General features: G+C 39.6%; 1 protein-coding gene across 9 annotated transcripts in view; it reads left to right on the top strand.

Moving 5' to 3' along the window:
• The window catches only part of LOC102222120 (misshapen-like kinase 1), a 79,656-nt gene continuing 62,362 nt past the window's right edge, over positions 1–17,294 (top strand). For 8 of the 9 annotated variants that reach the window (XM_023328408.1, XM_023328412.1, XM_023328409.1 and 5 more), the window contains exons 1-2: positions 1–197; positions 679–744. In XM_023328408.1, coding sequence (XP_023184176.1) covers positions 141–197; positions 679–744 — 123 coding nt within the window. In that variant the 5' untranslated portion in view covers positions 1–140. Of the gene's footprint in view, positions 198–678; positions 745–15,618; positions 15,679–17,294 lie in introns of those variants that run through there. The other variant, XM_023328414.1, reaches the window with a different exon arrangement.

Raw genomic sequence — 17,294 nt, 5'->3', positions numbered from 1 at the left:
AACTTCAGAATGGAGCCGAGGGGAGGAAAAAGCTGTTAGTTGGCACCGTTAGCGGAGAGAAAGTCGCACCGTCCATGTCTTTAAAACAAACATCGACCCGCTGACAAAAAAAACAACAAAAAACACACCTACCGACAGCAATGTCGCGAGAAAACACCACGCGGAGCCTGGACAGTATAGACCTCGCGGCTCTAAGAGTAAGTTTTAAAACATGTCTTCTTGTTTTTTCTTTCTTTTCTCTTTTTGAATGCAGTGCTTGAGTAAACACAGTGAGACGTGGTGGGTGTTGCTTTGAAAGTTGACTGAAGTCTCAAACAGAACCAACCGAGCAGTCAAATGTTGTGATAAGTGATGTGGTCCAACTGTGGGCACTGCGTGTGGAAGTTGCTGTGTAATGGCACCTCTCAGAGATACAGTGTGTGCCTCATCTGTGACTCCATGTTCACTGTCTGCCCTGTGTGGGGCAAGTTTCAGTGTTTACTCGGGATGTTTTCTTTGTTGGGCTGAAGAAGCTGACGAGTTGCCCGCATCAAGACAACTTGTTGTGTTGTGGCTTGGTTGAAAAGCAGCTTTATTTCCTGCTCTTCTCCAGCAAATTCAGCAGATTTATTAATTAAACATTACAATTTAAACTCCCTCCTACTGTTTTTTTCCTTCACTCTCTCACTGTCTCTGTAGGATCCAGCAGGCATCTTCGAGCTGGTTGAGGTGGTGGGCAATGGAACCTACGGGCAGGTATACAAGGTGAGTTGACCTTCTTCCATATGAAGTTTTCATACACCCTTTAACTCTATCAAATGCCGCTCTTTTTTTGGATGATATTGGATTTTTTTTGTTCCGTTTCACCTTGTTAGTCAAACCAACATACAATACCAGGATTTCCCCCAGAAAACCTGCGGAGCCCAGTAGTAGGGCAGTCGTCCAGCGGCCCGCCGAGTTTTTTTAGTTAAAATCCGTTTAAAGTTGACAGGAAATGTAAAAATATGACTTGAGTGATTATGCATTATTGGAAGACATTGTTGACGATACTTAAAATCTTTAAAAAATACAAACGTAAAAAAAAAATACAACTAAGATAAATATAACATTTTTTGCACTTCCGTTGTTTCATACTAGTTTAAGTGTCCAAAAAAATGTTTTAACCTTTTTCCGTGACTTGTTACTTTATTAACTGAAGTTGTTGGCGTGTTGACAGGAAGTGGTTAAGGAGTTCTGGTGAATTAAAAATGACCCCTGACCTCAATCTCCCTATGTGTTGACATGCTAACCATACAATGTTTCCATTATGCTTCCAACCATTTTGCCAAAGAGACTCTTTAACCCATCTATGTTATCACTGTTACTGGCGTATAATAAGTAAAAACAAACAATGCTTTGCCTGTTGGGGGAGCAAGTGAAGCCTGGTGGCCCGCCAGGCTTATGAACCCTGCAATACAATTCCAGCTGTAAGGCCTTTAGGATATTTCTCACATTAATCTTTGCAAAAGGAATAATAGCCACCCCAGTTTCCACCATTATCTTCAGCAGGGAACAGTTGGGTTTGTTTTCTCCCTAAAATAAAAGCCAGATTTTGGGATAATTGGAGTAATTGTTTTGCTGTTTAAAATGCGATGAATTAATAGCCCACTGGTGTACTTTTATTTACGTTTAGAGAGACTAAAAGAGACTGAAATCCACTGAAATTCGAGTCGTTTCTGTCACATCAAAGCCAAAGAAAATACATTGATGTTTGCGGAAAAGATCAAGGTGAATGAATACTCTCGCAAGGAACTGTATCCATCTGCGTTGTGTGCGTGCAAATTTCTAAATGTATCGCTTGTCGCTGTGCATATCAAAACTTATGACAGCTACTTCCAGTTAGCAAAAGAAGAAGAAGCAGAAACGTTTGTTTACTGGAATATCCTGTTGGTCAGAGCACACAAATCCTCTCACACACACACACACACACACCCACATGTGCATGCACAGCATCTTTAAAAGGCGCTGGGTGGAGTGTACTTCCTTATCACATTATCTGTTTGTCTATATGTGGGTCGGGGTTTGTGGTGAGAGGTGTTTAGTCACTTTTAGACTCTTGCAGCTGGTTGTTGCAGCAACACCACAGAGGTGTGTGTGTGTGTTACTACTCTTTCGTGAACTTTTTTCGTTTCGCTTTTTACCAACTGAAATCCTACTGAGTTCACGATGGATGGTGCAACAGAGGCACGACCAGGACTCGGTTTATGTGTTTGTATGCTGAGAGGCGTATCTGGAGGCCAGCCTCTGAAACAGAAACAGCAGAGCTTTCTTCACTGTTCTGTACAGGAAAATCTGTCGGGCCGTTGGTGGGTGTGTGCTACTCGATTGCCACTCGGTTTCCTGAAAGAGGAAATGTTGCAAAAGATGTGCAGGACAGCGAGGAACACTGCTTGAAATCTCTCAGCTTCAACATATGACACATTTACTGGCTAAAGGACAAAAAAAAACATCTTATATGGATGAATGATGAACTTTGTCATAGAGGCTGAATTTTTAGCAATAGTTTTAATGGCTCAAAGCTTCTATAAAGTTAGCAGCACTATATTTAGTGTTTCTGCTACTTGGATTATGACTATATTTTCATTTGCTAGAGCTGATTTAATTTAATTTACCTTCTTAAAGGGGTAGTATTGTGTGTTTTTTGCAGACAGAGTCATTTTATAGCATAATCTGGTAACTGTTAATCTTGGTTATTAAAAAATGCTGTATCAAATATGACTTCAAAGAAATTTTACTTCCTAATTTACCACCTTGAAATTGGGTCTCTGCCTCTTTAAGAAGCTCCAGATCTTTCTGAAATGCCGCCTACAGGAAGTCATCACAACATGGCTCCTCTATTAACCCTTTAACAACCAGCGTTTCACTGAGGAGTAGCTCCTATCATGAGCTCAGTAGATGTCAGTTCCACCAGGTGATTGCTAATTGCTGCTGGCTAGTCTGAAGGAGCTGAGTGGGGAAATGCGGGGAAAGTTAGGCGGAAGCTAGGATGCTTGAAAACTGCAGCTCTGAGGAGGAGCTTTGTCCTTGAAGGCGGAGCTAGGCCCACCCAGATGTTTAGGACATCTGAATGGTTGGCATGGGAGTTCAAAGCATTTCTTAAACATACATAAAAAAATCGAAGCAACACTCCAGGTATGTTTTAAGAAGGGAATCACATAATAACATGATGAAAAGCTAAACATTTTTACATGATAAAACGTGTCAGCAGTTAGATTATTAATAAAATCTCCAAAACTCACTCTTAGGATCAATCCTAATAACAGGTATATATATCACAGAGCTTGTTAAATATGGTGGAAGGTCTGTGATGCTGTTTGTCTGTTTCACTTCCTATGACCCTGGGAATATTGTTAGCAGTTCACAGCATCACAATCTCTTACTAACAAGAGGATATTTTATAAAAAAAATAAGGCGGACTCTTCAGTGACCATTAGCCTCAAGACATTAAATCTCCAGATATAGAGAATATGCAACTAAAACAATGACAGGTCACTCCGTCTGTATTCCCCCATCTTGTGAAATGTTAAAGGAGACGGCTAAGCAATGTCCAATTGCCATGGGTACCCATTATTGCACCAGTAAGGTTTTTTTTTATTTTGGTCAAAATTATTGTGTTTGCTAACAAAGATTTCCCCCCTGCCAACTAAATGGGCTCAGATTGTCAGGTTGTCGTATTGGGATATTTTAAAGATATTTTCCAGTTCCAGTTTTTGTTGCAAAGTCAAAGTTTACTGGTCTTTGAGAGAGTAAACTTGAGCCAATAAAAATCGTATTATTGACTCACTGAGATAAGGACAAGCTTAGGATTTCTTTATGTCGTGATAATGAGACAATGAGGCTATTCATACTCTTACAAACTCAAGCTTTATCTGTAATAGTATAAGGAAACTGATATTATGACAGAAGCAAGCTTGAGATCTTGTTATCTTGAAATAATTGGACAAGCAAACTGTCAAGACAAGAAAACAAGATTTTTATCAAAATTCTTGTTTTTGAGTCAAGGAGATGAGGAAACTTACATTTAATCCCAAAATAAGGACACAGTGAAATTATCACAACAAAACAAGCTAAAGATTGTATTATCATCAAATGATAGTGTAAAGAAATCAAATAATTTCCTTTTAATGTTTAGAAAAACTGCTAGACTTTCAGAACAAGGATTACAACAACAACAGCAAAAAAAAAACTGACTGAAAATTTAATGAGATATTTGAAAATTATAGTTTGAAAGTTCTGGAAATTTTACATCAAAGTGTGCAGGACTGACATTATATCTCCTTGTATGGACTCATGGGACCTGTTGGAGTGCCTGGGTGAGTTCCAACAGGGGAAACCAGGACAAGAATAGAGTCTGAAGAACAATACCTGATACACACACACAGACACACACACGCACGCACGCACACACACACACACACACACACACACACGCACGCACGCACACACACACACACACACACAGGGCCTTACAAAAACACATAGTTATGAACTGGTGAGCTCAGGAGATGCTGACCAAGCATCTGGGGTTTTCCTCTGTTTATCTGCACATCATAATTGTATGTTTTCTTTTAATGGGTAGCAGCATGAGATAAGCAGGAAATCCAGCTCAAACTGATTGAGACTTTAGACACTTCCGCCAAAGTGTTTAAAGTTCCACACTTCAGATAATGTGTGGGACACAATAACTTTTAATATACATTACAGAGAGTTTGCCAATCACATATCTCTACTTCACCTTTAGACATATTTACTTATGTTTAAAGAAAAGTAACCTAATGCGTTTAATGTTTTGATAATTAACTGGTTTTCCAAATTTGAAACTAAAATAATTGATGATTTTAGTCTGGTAGTTTCACGTCTCATACATTTAATGTATCCTGCATGGAATCAAACTTTAATAAAAAATAAATAAACTGTAGATCTCTAGACTTCTAGAAAGTATTTTAAGCATTGGCATTTTGAAATTGGCAACCATTTTTAGTTGTACATTTATTTGTCTTTTTTTTTTTACTTTGTCAGCATCCTGTGATAAATGCGACAGTTCAATTATCTTTCCAAAAGTTTTAAACGGAAGCATAATGGCTGTTGTGTAATCAGTTGTGATCAATTCACATTTTGGTCACTCTTCCACTACTATCCTTGAGCTGAGCATATTGCTCAATAAAGCTACTTTCACCTTTTTGTGTGTGCTCTTGTATTAAGGTGTGATTAGGGGTGTTGAACTCACAGAGCAGGGTATTTTACCCTTTTTCTTATTTTGATTGTTTTCAGATGTAAGGATCAACTGGGCATTTGGGAAGAAAATTTCACTGCTCTATCAGTATTTCCAAGTGGTCAAAATTATCATCATCCAAATTAATCAGAAACTAGGGCTGGTTATCAGTTTTGTTTTTTAGTTTCAAGCATCTGTCATTCCGAAGTGAGCGAGTCTCAACCAGTGCAGACCAACTTACCAAATATTTCATTAGAAAGCAGAGTTTGAATGCCATCCGTAATACTTTAACCTAACAAATATTGCATCAAAGTAGTGCCTTGTGACTGCTCACATCTAAATTACAATGACCGTTATAAATAAATACAACAAAAAATGTAACCAGTAATTGCCAGGTAAAATAGGTAATTGGCCAGGAGGAGCAGCAAAGAAGATGAGCAATGAACTACATTTGTGCAGGGCTTCTTAAGTTTGTCTGGGCACTCAATGTTTCATTCGTCAAGGATATTTACACTGCACATTCTAATCTGTACTTTTAAACGCTCTATAAGACCTTTTTTTGAAACACATCAGAGGATCAAGGACAAGTTGAAGTTCAGTGTTTGTTCTTTTCTCCAGAAACACCTTGACATGAGGAGTGAGAGAGCTGGGTTCTAACCAAATGTTCTTGTTAACAGAAGATACTTTCTTCAGAGCTACACAAACAAACAAACAAACAAACAAACAAACAAACAAACAAACAAACAAATAAAAGTCAAATAAATCCATAATGGCTTTAACTTTAGCTGATCATTAACTCTACGCCAATTTTTCAGCTTACAGTTCAATGGGAGTCACCCTGTTTAGGGAAATAGACAGTTTTACTTCTTGGAAATTTTATTATCTTTGGTATTTTTATGGATTCCAATAAAGAAATGGGAATATATTGTGTTTTTATGACAGGCTGCTGGTTGGAAAAAAAACAAACAAAAAAACACATTTTAGAAGGAGTTTTTTGCTAAGTTGTCTATTATATGTAGACACAGACAACCTAGATTGACAACTTACCATCCACATTTCTTAAGTCAGTGACATATGGGTCAGAATTACCTGGCTTAAAAAAACAATCTTCCCCATGGCCAGGTGGTATTCACAGACCAAACTCAAAATTGGTGGGAAAAAAGAAAGCGGGCAGTGTGTAAGAAAAAACTCCCTAAGCTTAAAAAATCTGGACATTTTATGGCCCACAAACGTAACTGTCATGAGAACTGTAACTGTTGTTACAAAGAAACAACAGTTGGACCATATGCCACATACTGGTACTTAGACAGCATAGCATGTGCTAACCTTGTGGAAGAGATTAGCATATCTGAATTAAATCATTTTTGGCATGGCTTGCTGCATAGGCAGGTAGATAACAAAGAGCGCAAGACCCAAACTCTAGAGACAGAAGACTCAAGAGTTGGTGAAGATAAGGTCAGCCATGCAAATCAGGCGGGTGGAGATCATCTTAAACTCAGCCATGAACTAAATAATCAGTCAGGCGACAGTGTTGGGTTCTCAGGATATCAAGTTGTATTTCAAAAGAAAGGTTGTAACATCTCAACTTCAATCTGTTGCACATTTACTCCATGGTTTGTTTGTGTTTTAATTGTTGTTGAAGAACTGATCCTCTCTGAAGGATGGCTTTGTAAGGACAGAGGCTAGACATGACGCCACACAGGGAATCCTTGATCTCACAATGCCAAAAGGTGTAAGGATGGTGAGGCACAGAAGGAACTGGGACAAGCGTCACTCTGATAAGACAACAACGTGCAGAGGGAAGTCCAGTATGTTGAAGCATCTGCTGTAAACGTGATTCTCTGTCTGCTCTTTGAGAAATGCTAATAATGCGACGCAAATACGGTCCACTGTCACCATGTGGTTACGTAAGAGGGAGGACTGATGAATGGTCAGTGACTTGGTGCAGTTGATTGACTTCCTTAAATAGACAACTTTTTACCACTTGGCATTATCTGAATTTGACTGAACTGTATCATAACTAGGATTGACTGTGATGTGTTGTAATTTTATCTTAATCTGCTATCTTCATGATCTGATTCTATATTACTCAACATACATCAGATCTGTTTGCCTTGTAAAGTACCGTGAGATGACATATGTTGCCTGTAAGCTAATGTAGGTTTCTGTGGCATTAATGCAGCATTTTTGACATTTCTCTATTTTTTAAAAGTAAATTATAAGTAGAAATACACCAATCAGACATTTATGATCTCTGTTTTTTGTATCGCCTTAACCCATCAAGACCAATTTTAGCCAATTTTAAGTCCAGTTGCTGCCAAACAAGGTTTTTCTATTTTAAAAATAATGACAGAATGACTGTGGTGAATGAATTTTTAAACTTAGCTGAACATTTCATATTAGTAATGAGCACACGTGGTGCAGTTAACGTAAGCAGTTGTCTTGGTGTGTATTTCTTAGACATCTTAGACCCTAACTCAGTGGTTCCCCAAGTGTGGGGCGCGCCCCCAGGGGGGCGCAGTGCCATTGCAGGGGGTGAGGGTGCGGGTGCGGGAAGTAGTATGGATGAATGAAAAAAAAAAAAGAAAAACAGTTACACAAAAGTGTTTCACTGTAAAGATGGTTTGTAGTGTGTTTTGTTGCAACCTGAAGTGTGAAATAAACTTCAGTGAAGTTTGAAAACAAAATACGTGTTTAGGTTTATGTCTGGTTGAATGATGTGTGGGCCCAGTTGATTTTTTTTTTTCTTTTTTGGGGGGGATGTTAATGTAATCCGTAGGGGGCCCAGAAAATCTTTGGAAACCACACTGTTAGACCTTTTATTGTAATTTTACAGTAACTTACTGGCAACACTGTTGCCAGCAAGTTACTGTAATTACCATTCTACAGTACCCTTACTGGCAACAGTGTTGCCAGTAAGTTACTGTAATTACCATTCTACAGTACTCTTACTGGCAACACTGTTGCCAGTAAGGCAACAGTACCCTTACTGGCAACAGTGTTGCCAGTAAGTTACTGTAATTACCATTCTACAGTACCTTTACTGTTATGATATTTCACAGTTAATTTTTACTGTGAGTGTGCTTTACAGTTATAACTGCATTACTGTAAATGTAGTTTCTAGTATAATACAGTAATTGTATTTTATAGTAAAGCTGGTCTACTGTAAACTTGTTTCACAACATAATGTCAGAGTTTTACTGTAAATTAAAGTTTACATTTCTTTAAGATAAGAATATTTTACCATAAACCGAAAAATTTCATAAAAGAAATTTTAGTCCAAGTACTGTGAATAACAGGTATTTATTTTCAGCAGATTTGTAGAAATAAAATCCATTTACATATTCGCAATGTCATAAAAAACAATGTCACAATACAATATAATGTGCTGTAAAACAACAAAACCATAGAACACATTTCCTACATCAGAAGAACTTTTATTCCATTTGTCAAACAAAATCAGTGGGATCCATCTTGTGGAAGCTGAACTGTAAAGAATAAGACAGACAATGTGGGAGGTCATGAGATGGTCAGGAAGTCATCTACATTTTCAAATCGACAGGAAGTTGACAAATTAAGCTGAAGTGACAATGTTCACATGCATAAAATCTTTGTCATAAAGCAGCATTAAGTTGATAATTTGTTTAAAAAAAATCAATTGGACTGAAGTGATAATAGAAGCTGCATAAAGAATGAGCAGGACTGGCTTCACTTCAGGTTTTTGGATTGTTTATGGCAAAAGCAGTCAGTCAGTCTTCAGTAATTCAAAAGATTGCGTACTACAAATGTCCCCAAGGGGACGATGAAGTACAACAATCTTTTTAGTCATTTTGTTGGTGCTGACGGATTACTGCAAAGGTGTGCCTAATAAACTGAAAACTGCATAGTATAAAAATACACCACACTTAAACGACTACACACTTATACATTTCTGTGATTTATTAAGAGATGCAGCGACATCCACTTTTTACCACGGACACAGAAAAGATGCAGGCTACTCTAAAGGGCTATTGTGTAGGAATCACATGCCATTTATAAATAATCATTAAAATCATATTAAAAAGGCTAAAGTAAAGTCAGAGCATGCAAGATAGGAGGAAAAGACAACAAAATAATAAACATTTACATTTGGTAAAATACTTACCTAGTTGGAAGTCCTCCATTCAAATTCAGCAAGTTGTTGGAAGAAGGTGGTGATCTGGGAGTTGACACTGACTACTTTCCTCTTGACAAGACTTCCCGTCTTGCGGCTTGTACCGACTTTGGCTGTGCATTTGGTACCAACATCTGGATTGATCCTCACAAAGAATCTTTTAACAGAAATAAAATATATTAATTGTATTTTTTAATGAAGACGTACAATACAGCAATCAGCTATGGTTCTTCATCATCAGTCAAACTGTCATTAAATTTAATTCATAAATGGCTTGGTGTAGAGTACTTGCCATTGTATCATCTCCAGCGTGGTGGATGCTGACTCCTGATACTCCAGATTGAAGACATAATATGACCCAAAAAAGACAGCAAGGACGCTGGCAAAGTCATGTAGTTGCTCAGGCTGGAAAAATACCTTCTCCTCCATACTGACCATCCACCGGGTTGCAGACATCGAGCTATTTCCTAAAATAGACAAACCCTTGTCAGGCTAACGCTAGTGAGTAAAAGTACAGACTACCATAACAATTACATACATTGCTACGAAAAAATTATAGTGATAGAAAATATTCCTCTTACCAAGCATGATTACCCTTGGTGTAGTGGGTAAGGTCATTTCCATTTCAACAGACATCTTGGTGGAAGATACCTTTAAAACATAAAAGGAATACTCTCTTAAATATGAATTACTGGTAGTAATTTATATTTAAAGGGCCAGTTCACCCAGATTACAACAGGTTTTTGAGAACCTCATCCCGGAGACTAGACTAGACTTTACCCCTACATCCTGCTACCACTCTGAAACAGCGGATGTGAATGACAGTTTGTGGGGCTAAATGCATTTTTTAAAGCATTACATTCCACAAGTGTTCAGTCTGACTTCTGCTATGGCGGTGACTCCGGTGCATGTGGGACCTGAATGCAGAAAATGTTCTGAAGGAAGCAGGACATTGCTCTATTCCACATGCAAACCGATAATTAGCTGTGTGTTGATGTTTCTTCACATGACTACAAAATTCAGTAAATTCTGAAGTACAAATGCTGCAGAATTTACACCTGTACATAGTTGCACCTGTTAGTACTGACTTAACTTTAAATTTGCAGGAGCATGGTTTAAACATGTGAACAGTCCTTATATGTAACCAGGGTTGGAAATTAACTTTTTTGTCCACCTGCCACTGTGGCTGAACAAACTCAAAAAATAACAGAAACTACTTTAATTTTTTTCACCTTTGTCCTCATTTACAGACTCTTATACACTATGTTGGAGATGTAATGGTACTTTAGCAGGCTAACCAGCAGTAGCAAGCTCAAAGTTATAGATTAGGTTAGCTGCTCCTCTACATTTCCAGACTATTTTGTGGATTCAAATATGTTTGAAGAGCTTTTTACCTGTTGTCTTGTCTTTTGAAGAGATGAAGCTATGTTAGCAGTCAGCAGGACAGAACTGCACAGCCACTTGGAGGGAAAAAGCTTGGGAGTTAAAACAAAAATCATCTGAAGAAAAGAAAAAAAAAGAACAATGTTAGAAATTCATCCTTGCTGACCTACGTAGCTAATCTGCACTTTTAACATTTGCAAGATCGTGGTTTAAACAAATGAACAGTCATTAGATGTAAAAAAAAAGAGAAGGGGGGGATCAATTATCAGTTAAGGTTATATTGTTCCACAAAGGATGTAACAACAATGCTAACAGACACTCAGCACTGAGCTCATCTCAACCCAAAGCCGCCCGAGGAAGATTAAGCGGCAAAAGTCAAGCTAAAACCTTCAACGGTAAAATTAGCACCTTAGCTAACGTTAATTCCGAACCAGCTCAAAAAATAACAACATCATATTTTCCTTTCTTTCACCTCATTTACAGACACGTAACTTATAACGTTGCAATATGCCAGTTATATAAAACACCAGAGTTAGTAACGTAAAGATAACGTTATTTTACCAGGCTAACCAGCACAAACCAGCTCATGCTATAATGCTAAGTTATAGCATGATGCTATAAGCTACGTTAACTCCATCTAAAATGTACATTTCCAGACTAGGTTTTGGCTTCAAACAGTTTTCTAAGAAGTGGTTTTTTACCTGTCTTGAAGAGCTGAAGCAGTGTGAGCCCACAGCACGGAGACAGAGCTGCACTTGGAGAGAAAAAGCTTCGGAGTTTAAAACAAACGTCATCAGAAAACAGTCGGAAGCGAAGCCACGCTTGATGACGTAGCTAGATAAACTGCATGTTAATGTTAGCTAGGATGTGAAAAAAACAAAAGTACATGCTCTCTTTCTGCCTTAAAAATATGTTAACCACTAAAGGAGTAAAAATACAGAAACAGGGAACCACGATGAAGCAGCTATGATGACCGTTGGAAATCAAATATAATTCTTACTGTATATTATAAGTACAGTACCACTACTGTAATGTGTAAACAGTAAATTACTGCAACTTCAAAACATACAGTAAGTTACTGTAATACTATGTACTATACCCATAATGCAATGCAAACTACAATAACTACTTGTAAAGATGTCTTATGGTAGGGTGACCAAACGTACGTATGTCCCGGGACATGTCCGTATTTCACGTCCTGTCCCGGGCGTCCCGGGTTTTTTTTTTAGAAAGTGAGGAAATGTCCTGTTTTTTAAATTACCTTCATTGGACCATTATATTTACAGGCACTAGGGCACTGCGCACGGCCCTGCGTGTGACGTAATCCCTGAGCCGCGTCAGTGCGGGCAGCCCTGTTCTTAATCAGAAGATAGATAGCGTGGCTGTCAGTACGCCAACAACATACGAAAGCGCAAATGTATGTTTACCTACTATTTACAAAAGAGTTTCCCCGCTTTCAGACCCCCCCCCTCGCTACAACGTGTCCTGGTTTTCCCAACTGAAAATATGGTCACCCTATTTATGGTAGTTTTACTGGGCATTTTGTGGTATTTAACTGTAAAAAATACAGCAAAGGCTAACAGTGTATGATGACCGTTGGGAATCAAATATAATTCTTACTGTATATTATAAGTACAGTACCACTACTGTAATGTGTAAACAGTAAATTACTGCAAATTCAAAACATACAGTAAATTACTGTAATACTATGTACTATACCCATGATGCAATGCAAATTACAGTAACTACTTGTAAAGATGTCTTATGGTAGTTTTACTGGGCATTTTGTGGTATTTAGCTGTAGAAAATACAGCAAAGGATAACAGTGCACTGAACTAACCAAGACTCCATGATATCAGGAGAAGATGTAATATGCAATAATATTGATGAATGTTGCGATAATGAGTTGACTCACAATAAATAAATAATTCCATCCATCCATCCATCTTCTTCCGCTTATCCGAGGTCGGGTCGCGGGGGTAGCAGCTTCAGAAGGGAGGCCCAGACTTCCCTCTCCCCAGCCACTTCTTCTAGCTCCTCCGGGGGAATCCCGAGGCGTTCCCAGGCCAGCCGAGAGACATAGTCCCTCCAGCGTGTCCTGGGTCTTCCCCGGGGCCTCCTCCCGGTGGGACGTGCCCGGAACACCTCACCAGGGAGGCGTCCAGGAGGCATCCTGACCAGATGCCCGAGCCACCTCAACTGGCTCCTCTCGATGTGAAGGAGCAGCGGCTCTACTCTGAGTCCCTCCCGGATGACTGAGCTTCTCACCCTATCTCTAAGGGAGAGCCCAGCCACCCTACGGAGAAAACCCAGGTATTTCACCTGCTTGTATCCGCAATCTCGTTCTTTCGGTCATGACCCAAAGCTCATGACCATAGATGAGGGTGGGAACGTAGATCGACCGGTAAATCGAGAGCTTCGCTTTTTGGCTCAGCTCTCTCTTCACCACGACGGACCGGTACCTCGCCCGCTTGACAGCAGACTCTGCGCCAATCCGCCTGTCGATCTCCCGCTCCCTTCTTCCCTCATTCGTGAACAAGATCCCGAGATACTTGAACTCCTCCACCTGGGGCAGGACACCCCCCTTGACCCGGAGAAGGCACTCTACCCTTTTCCGGCTCAAGACCATGGCCTCGGATTTGGAGGCACTGATCCCCATCCCGGCCGCTTCACACTCGGCTGCGAACCGCTCCAGCGAGAGCTGCAGATCATGACCCGATGAGGCCAGTAGGACCACATCGTCTGCAAAAAGCAGAGACGAGATCCTAAGGCCACCAAATCGGATCCCCTCAACACCTTGGCTGCGCCTAGAAATTCTGTCCATGAAAGTAATGAACAGAATCGGTGACAAAGGGCAGCCCTGGCGGAGTCCAACTCTCACCGGAAACGAGCCTGACTTACTGCCGGCAATGTGGACCAGACTCTGACACCGGTCATACAGGGACCTGACAGCCCGTATCAAAGGGCCCGGTACCCCATACTCCCGGAGAACCCCTCACAGGGCTCCCCGAGGGACACGGTCGAACGCCTTCTCCAAGTCCACAAAACACATGTAGATAAATAATTGAAAGTGTTAAAGTTTGGGGAAAAATATCATTTCCATCTCAAAAACAATTTTATAGAAATGGTTGATTCCATCTGACATCTGCCGTTTTAGCATCAAAGCAACTTGGTATGTTTCTTGGTATGTATGTTTCTTTTCCTGTAGTAACAATAAGTTTCACCAAATATCTTAACACTACAGAAAACCAGAATGGAGGGTACATAAATAACTACCTACAACTTATTGCTGTCCTGACAGATCTTTGCAATATGGATGTCACGTACAGTAGCTTTGTGGTAACTATAAATTTGCGATATATTGTGCCGCCCTAAACTTTGCCACAGCTCTGAGATTTCCAGAGGCCTGACAATATTTCAAATTGTTTTTACATTTCCTGAAAACCTGGAAAAAAGTTTTCAGAATGGAAAAGGAGCGAAATGACCTTCACCCATTGGGTTTTCCCACCCTGAATGAACAACTGACATGGCTCCCTAAAGAAAATAGTTCCTTTTACACCCACTGTGCTTCCTCTGACATCTTCCACCTACTGAAACTGAGACTACCCAACTGTGAGATTTCTTCCTCCAGTAACAACTTTCACTCTGAAGATCAGTAATATTAGCATGACCTGGTAGGTCTGTGTATTCATTGATCAGAAAAAGATTCCAATCTGAAGCTGGTGAATGTTTAATTGTAAGTATTCTCTCTCGATAATAAGCCACATATGGTTTCAAGTAAGTGTGGGCGTATATCTTATCATTTGTCATTTATTGTGAAAAATGTCTTATCATGATTAGAATTTGTATTTATTCTTGTCTCAATAAATTAAAAAAATTAAAAAACCAACAGTAGCAACAAAAATCAAATTTTTTCTATTTTCTCCACTGCTAGTTCCACAAGAGCATAATTAATTATCAATAAATTCCTAAAAATGATTGGAGGCAGTTATTAAGTCCAGGCTGGTTAAATAAATCACACTATTTTCAGCAAGTGGTTTTCTGAAGAAGCCTGTTGTAAATTAGATTTTCTTCCCCCCAAGAACAATATTTGTTCATGGTCATATAAATGTTGTGTAATGCAGTCACAACCATACAGTTACCTAAAAAAAAATAAACAATAGCTTGTTTTTTATCATGACGTTAATCACAATAGTAACACAAAATACCAAAATAAAACTCTAAGACCATATTTCCCTCCCCTTGTTTCAAGAGACTGGTTACAGATAGAATGAAATGAAAATCTTAGCCAGCATGACATCAGCAGCAGTCCCAAAATAAAAAGTCGCACATTGACGGAGGTGAAGTTCTTCTTTTATAAGTCTCCCTCAGAATGTTGCATGTCTAATACAAATGTCAGCGTTAGGGGACTTTTGAAATAGAAAAACATCTCTCCATTTCCAGAGCAAAGATGATTCAAGAAAACAGTTTTTTTGTTGTTGTTGCATCATATTGAAACTTGGTTTTCAACTGCTACTGACTTTTAGAGCTGCAGCGCTCCACCCAATGTAGTTTTTGGCAGACTTGAAACTAGAAAGAACCTGAAACGAGAAGCAAAACCCCGGACTACTCAGATTTCTGAAGGGGAAGTGCAGATAAAGTTCTTCCGAGCCCTAATATCCTCCTGATATTAATACACGACGCCTTTATTGCACAGATTATCTGCTGTCTGGCCTTTTCTACAAACATTTTGGATACCTTACCACTGCAGATGAACCTTTATTAGTACATCATCGGAAAGTGACTAATCTGGAACAGATGGGGTTTTGATTTTTTTTTTGTTTTGTGTTTAGGACCTTCAGACATGAGAATGTATTCCATCTCATAACCCATCTGCAGCATTGCTGCCTCAGGAGAAAGAGTTACAGCCTAAGTATGTATCTTGTTGCAATGGTGCATCAGACATTTATAATACATTTTGCATGAAACTCTTACCCACTGCATACACAGCAGTATCACACACATCCAGAAACAGGGCGTTTCTGTGTTTGCAAAAGGAACTTCACTTCCCTGCAAAGCCACGGTTATAGAGTCATCTTTGTGTGTGTGTGTAGGCGTGTGGGGGTGTATGTGAGAGAGACAGAGAGAAGGTTTAAGTGGGAAGAAAATGACAACCGCCAATAAAGCTTTGAACTTGCAGCTCTGATCTTAAGAAATGCCTTTATAGTTAGCGCGGCAGAAGCAAACTAAAAATAATTCCAGGTTGTGTAATTGGCATGCATCGTTAAATGACCTCAACTGTGTGAACGAAAGCCATCAAAAAAACACACCAGCGGCATTCATCACTTTTGGGGCGAAATTACATCGCTCTGTGAAAGGTCAAAGCCGTGGCTCGAACAGTTTCACTTCGGCCTCAAACTACATTGACGCAGCCTCAAAACCTCTCCAGCAGCTGGTTTCAATACCATTTCCAAAGTGAATCACTCACACTTCCTCTTCCTCACTTCCACGTATCATCTGCCTCGTTTTACTCATGCTCCGTTGTGCTTGCAGAACAATTTTTTTTTTCCCTTTTTCCTTTTCCAGGCTGTTCCAGCAGACGGGCCTGTTTTGCAACCTGACTTTGTCAATAACAGCTGTAATTTGTGTTCCTGCACACCGAAAGGCCCAAATATTTATGCAGTGCAGAAAAACGTGTGTAATTCTGCTGTTACAAGATACCTACAGGTTTAAAATGACATCTGGGTTTCAAAACCGAGCAGCGGTGTTGGTGGTTGGAAGTTGGGACGCAGAGGGAGACGTAGTCTGGGCAGCGTTTGTGGTTGTTAGAGGTGAAGAAAGGGAGAGACAATGGGAGAAAAATGGGGAGGAAAGTGATAAGAGGGGGAGAGGAAGGAAGGCAAAGGTGAAAGGCAGAGAGACAGCAAGCACTAAAGGAAGGAAGAGGTAGAGAGAGGCCGATGAAAACGAGCAGGGAAGAGAGCTGGCTCCTCTCCTCCTCCTCTCCCTCTTGGGGTTTGGAGGTATGGTTGGCAGTGATTGCTCCTGGGTAAATTTGCAGCAAGAATTCATAGAGGTCCTATAGAGGTAAATGACCTCCTTACTATACTTTCAAATGCCAAAACAATTATTAAATGTGCTGACTTTTTCCCATTTTTGCCATGTTACAACCGCAACCTTAAAAGTGTTTCAGTGGGGCTCGATGGGATACGCCAACTCAAAGTAGCATGTAATTGTGAAGTGGAGAAAGAATTGGCTTCGAAAAGTATTTCTGCAAAAGATAATCTAAAAGTTTCGTCTTTCATGACTTCATAACTTATGGGTGCTTAGGTGTATCATGGGATTAAAACCAATGTTAGTATTTATTTATTTTTTTACACATCGGTATTGGGTCAGCATTAACAATCGTCATTTGTTTTGTACTTGTTGCCGTTTGTGTTAGTATTTCCGGAGGGTGAGGCTGACCATGTGATCATGTGACAAAGATGGTCTGTCACATGATCACATGCAATTTCAGGTGTTTGGTCATTTTTTCACCATGTCGAAAGT

The sequence above is a fragment of the Xiphophorus maculatus genome, chromosome 23, assembly GCF_002775205.1.
Source record: "Xiphophorus maculatus strain JP 163 A chromosome 23, X_maculatus-5.0-male, whole genome shotgun sequence".
In the NCBI taxonomy this organism is placed as follows: domain Eukaryota; kingdom Metazoa; phylum Chordata; class Actinopteri; order Cyprinodontiformes; family Poeciliidae; genus Xiphophorus; species Xiphophorus maculatus.
The sequence above is the reverse complement of the archived record's forward strand: the minus strand, read 5'-3'. Positions and strand labels throughout refer to the sequence as shown.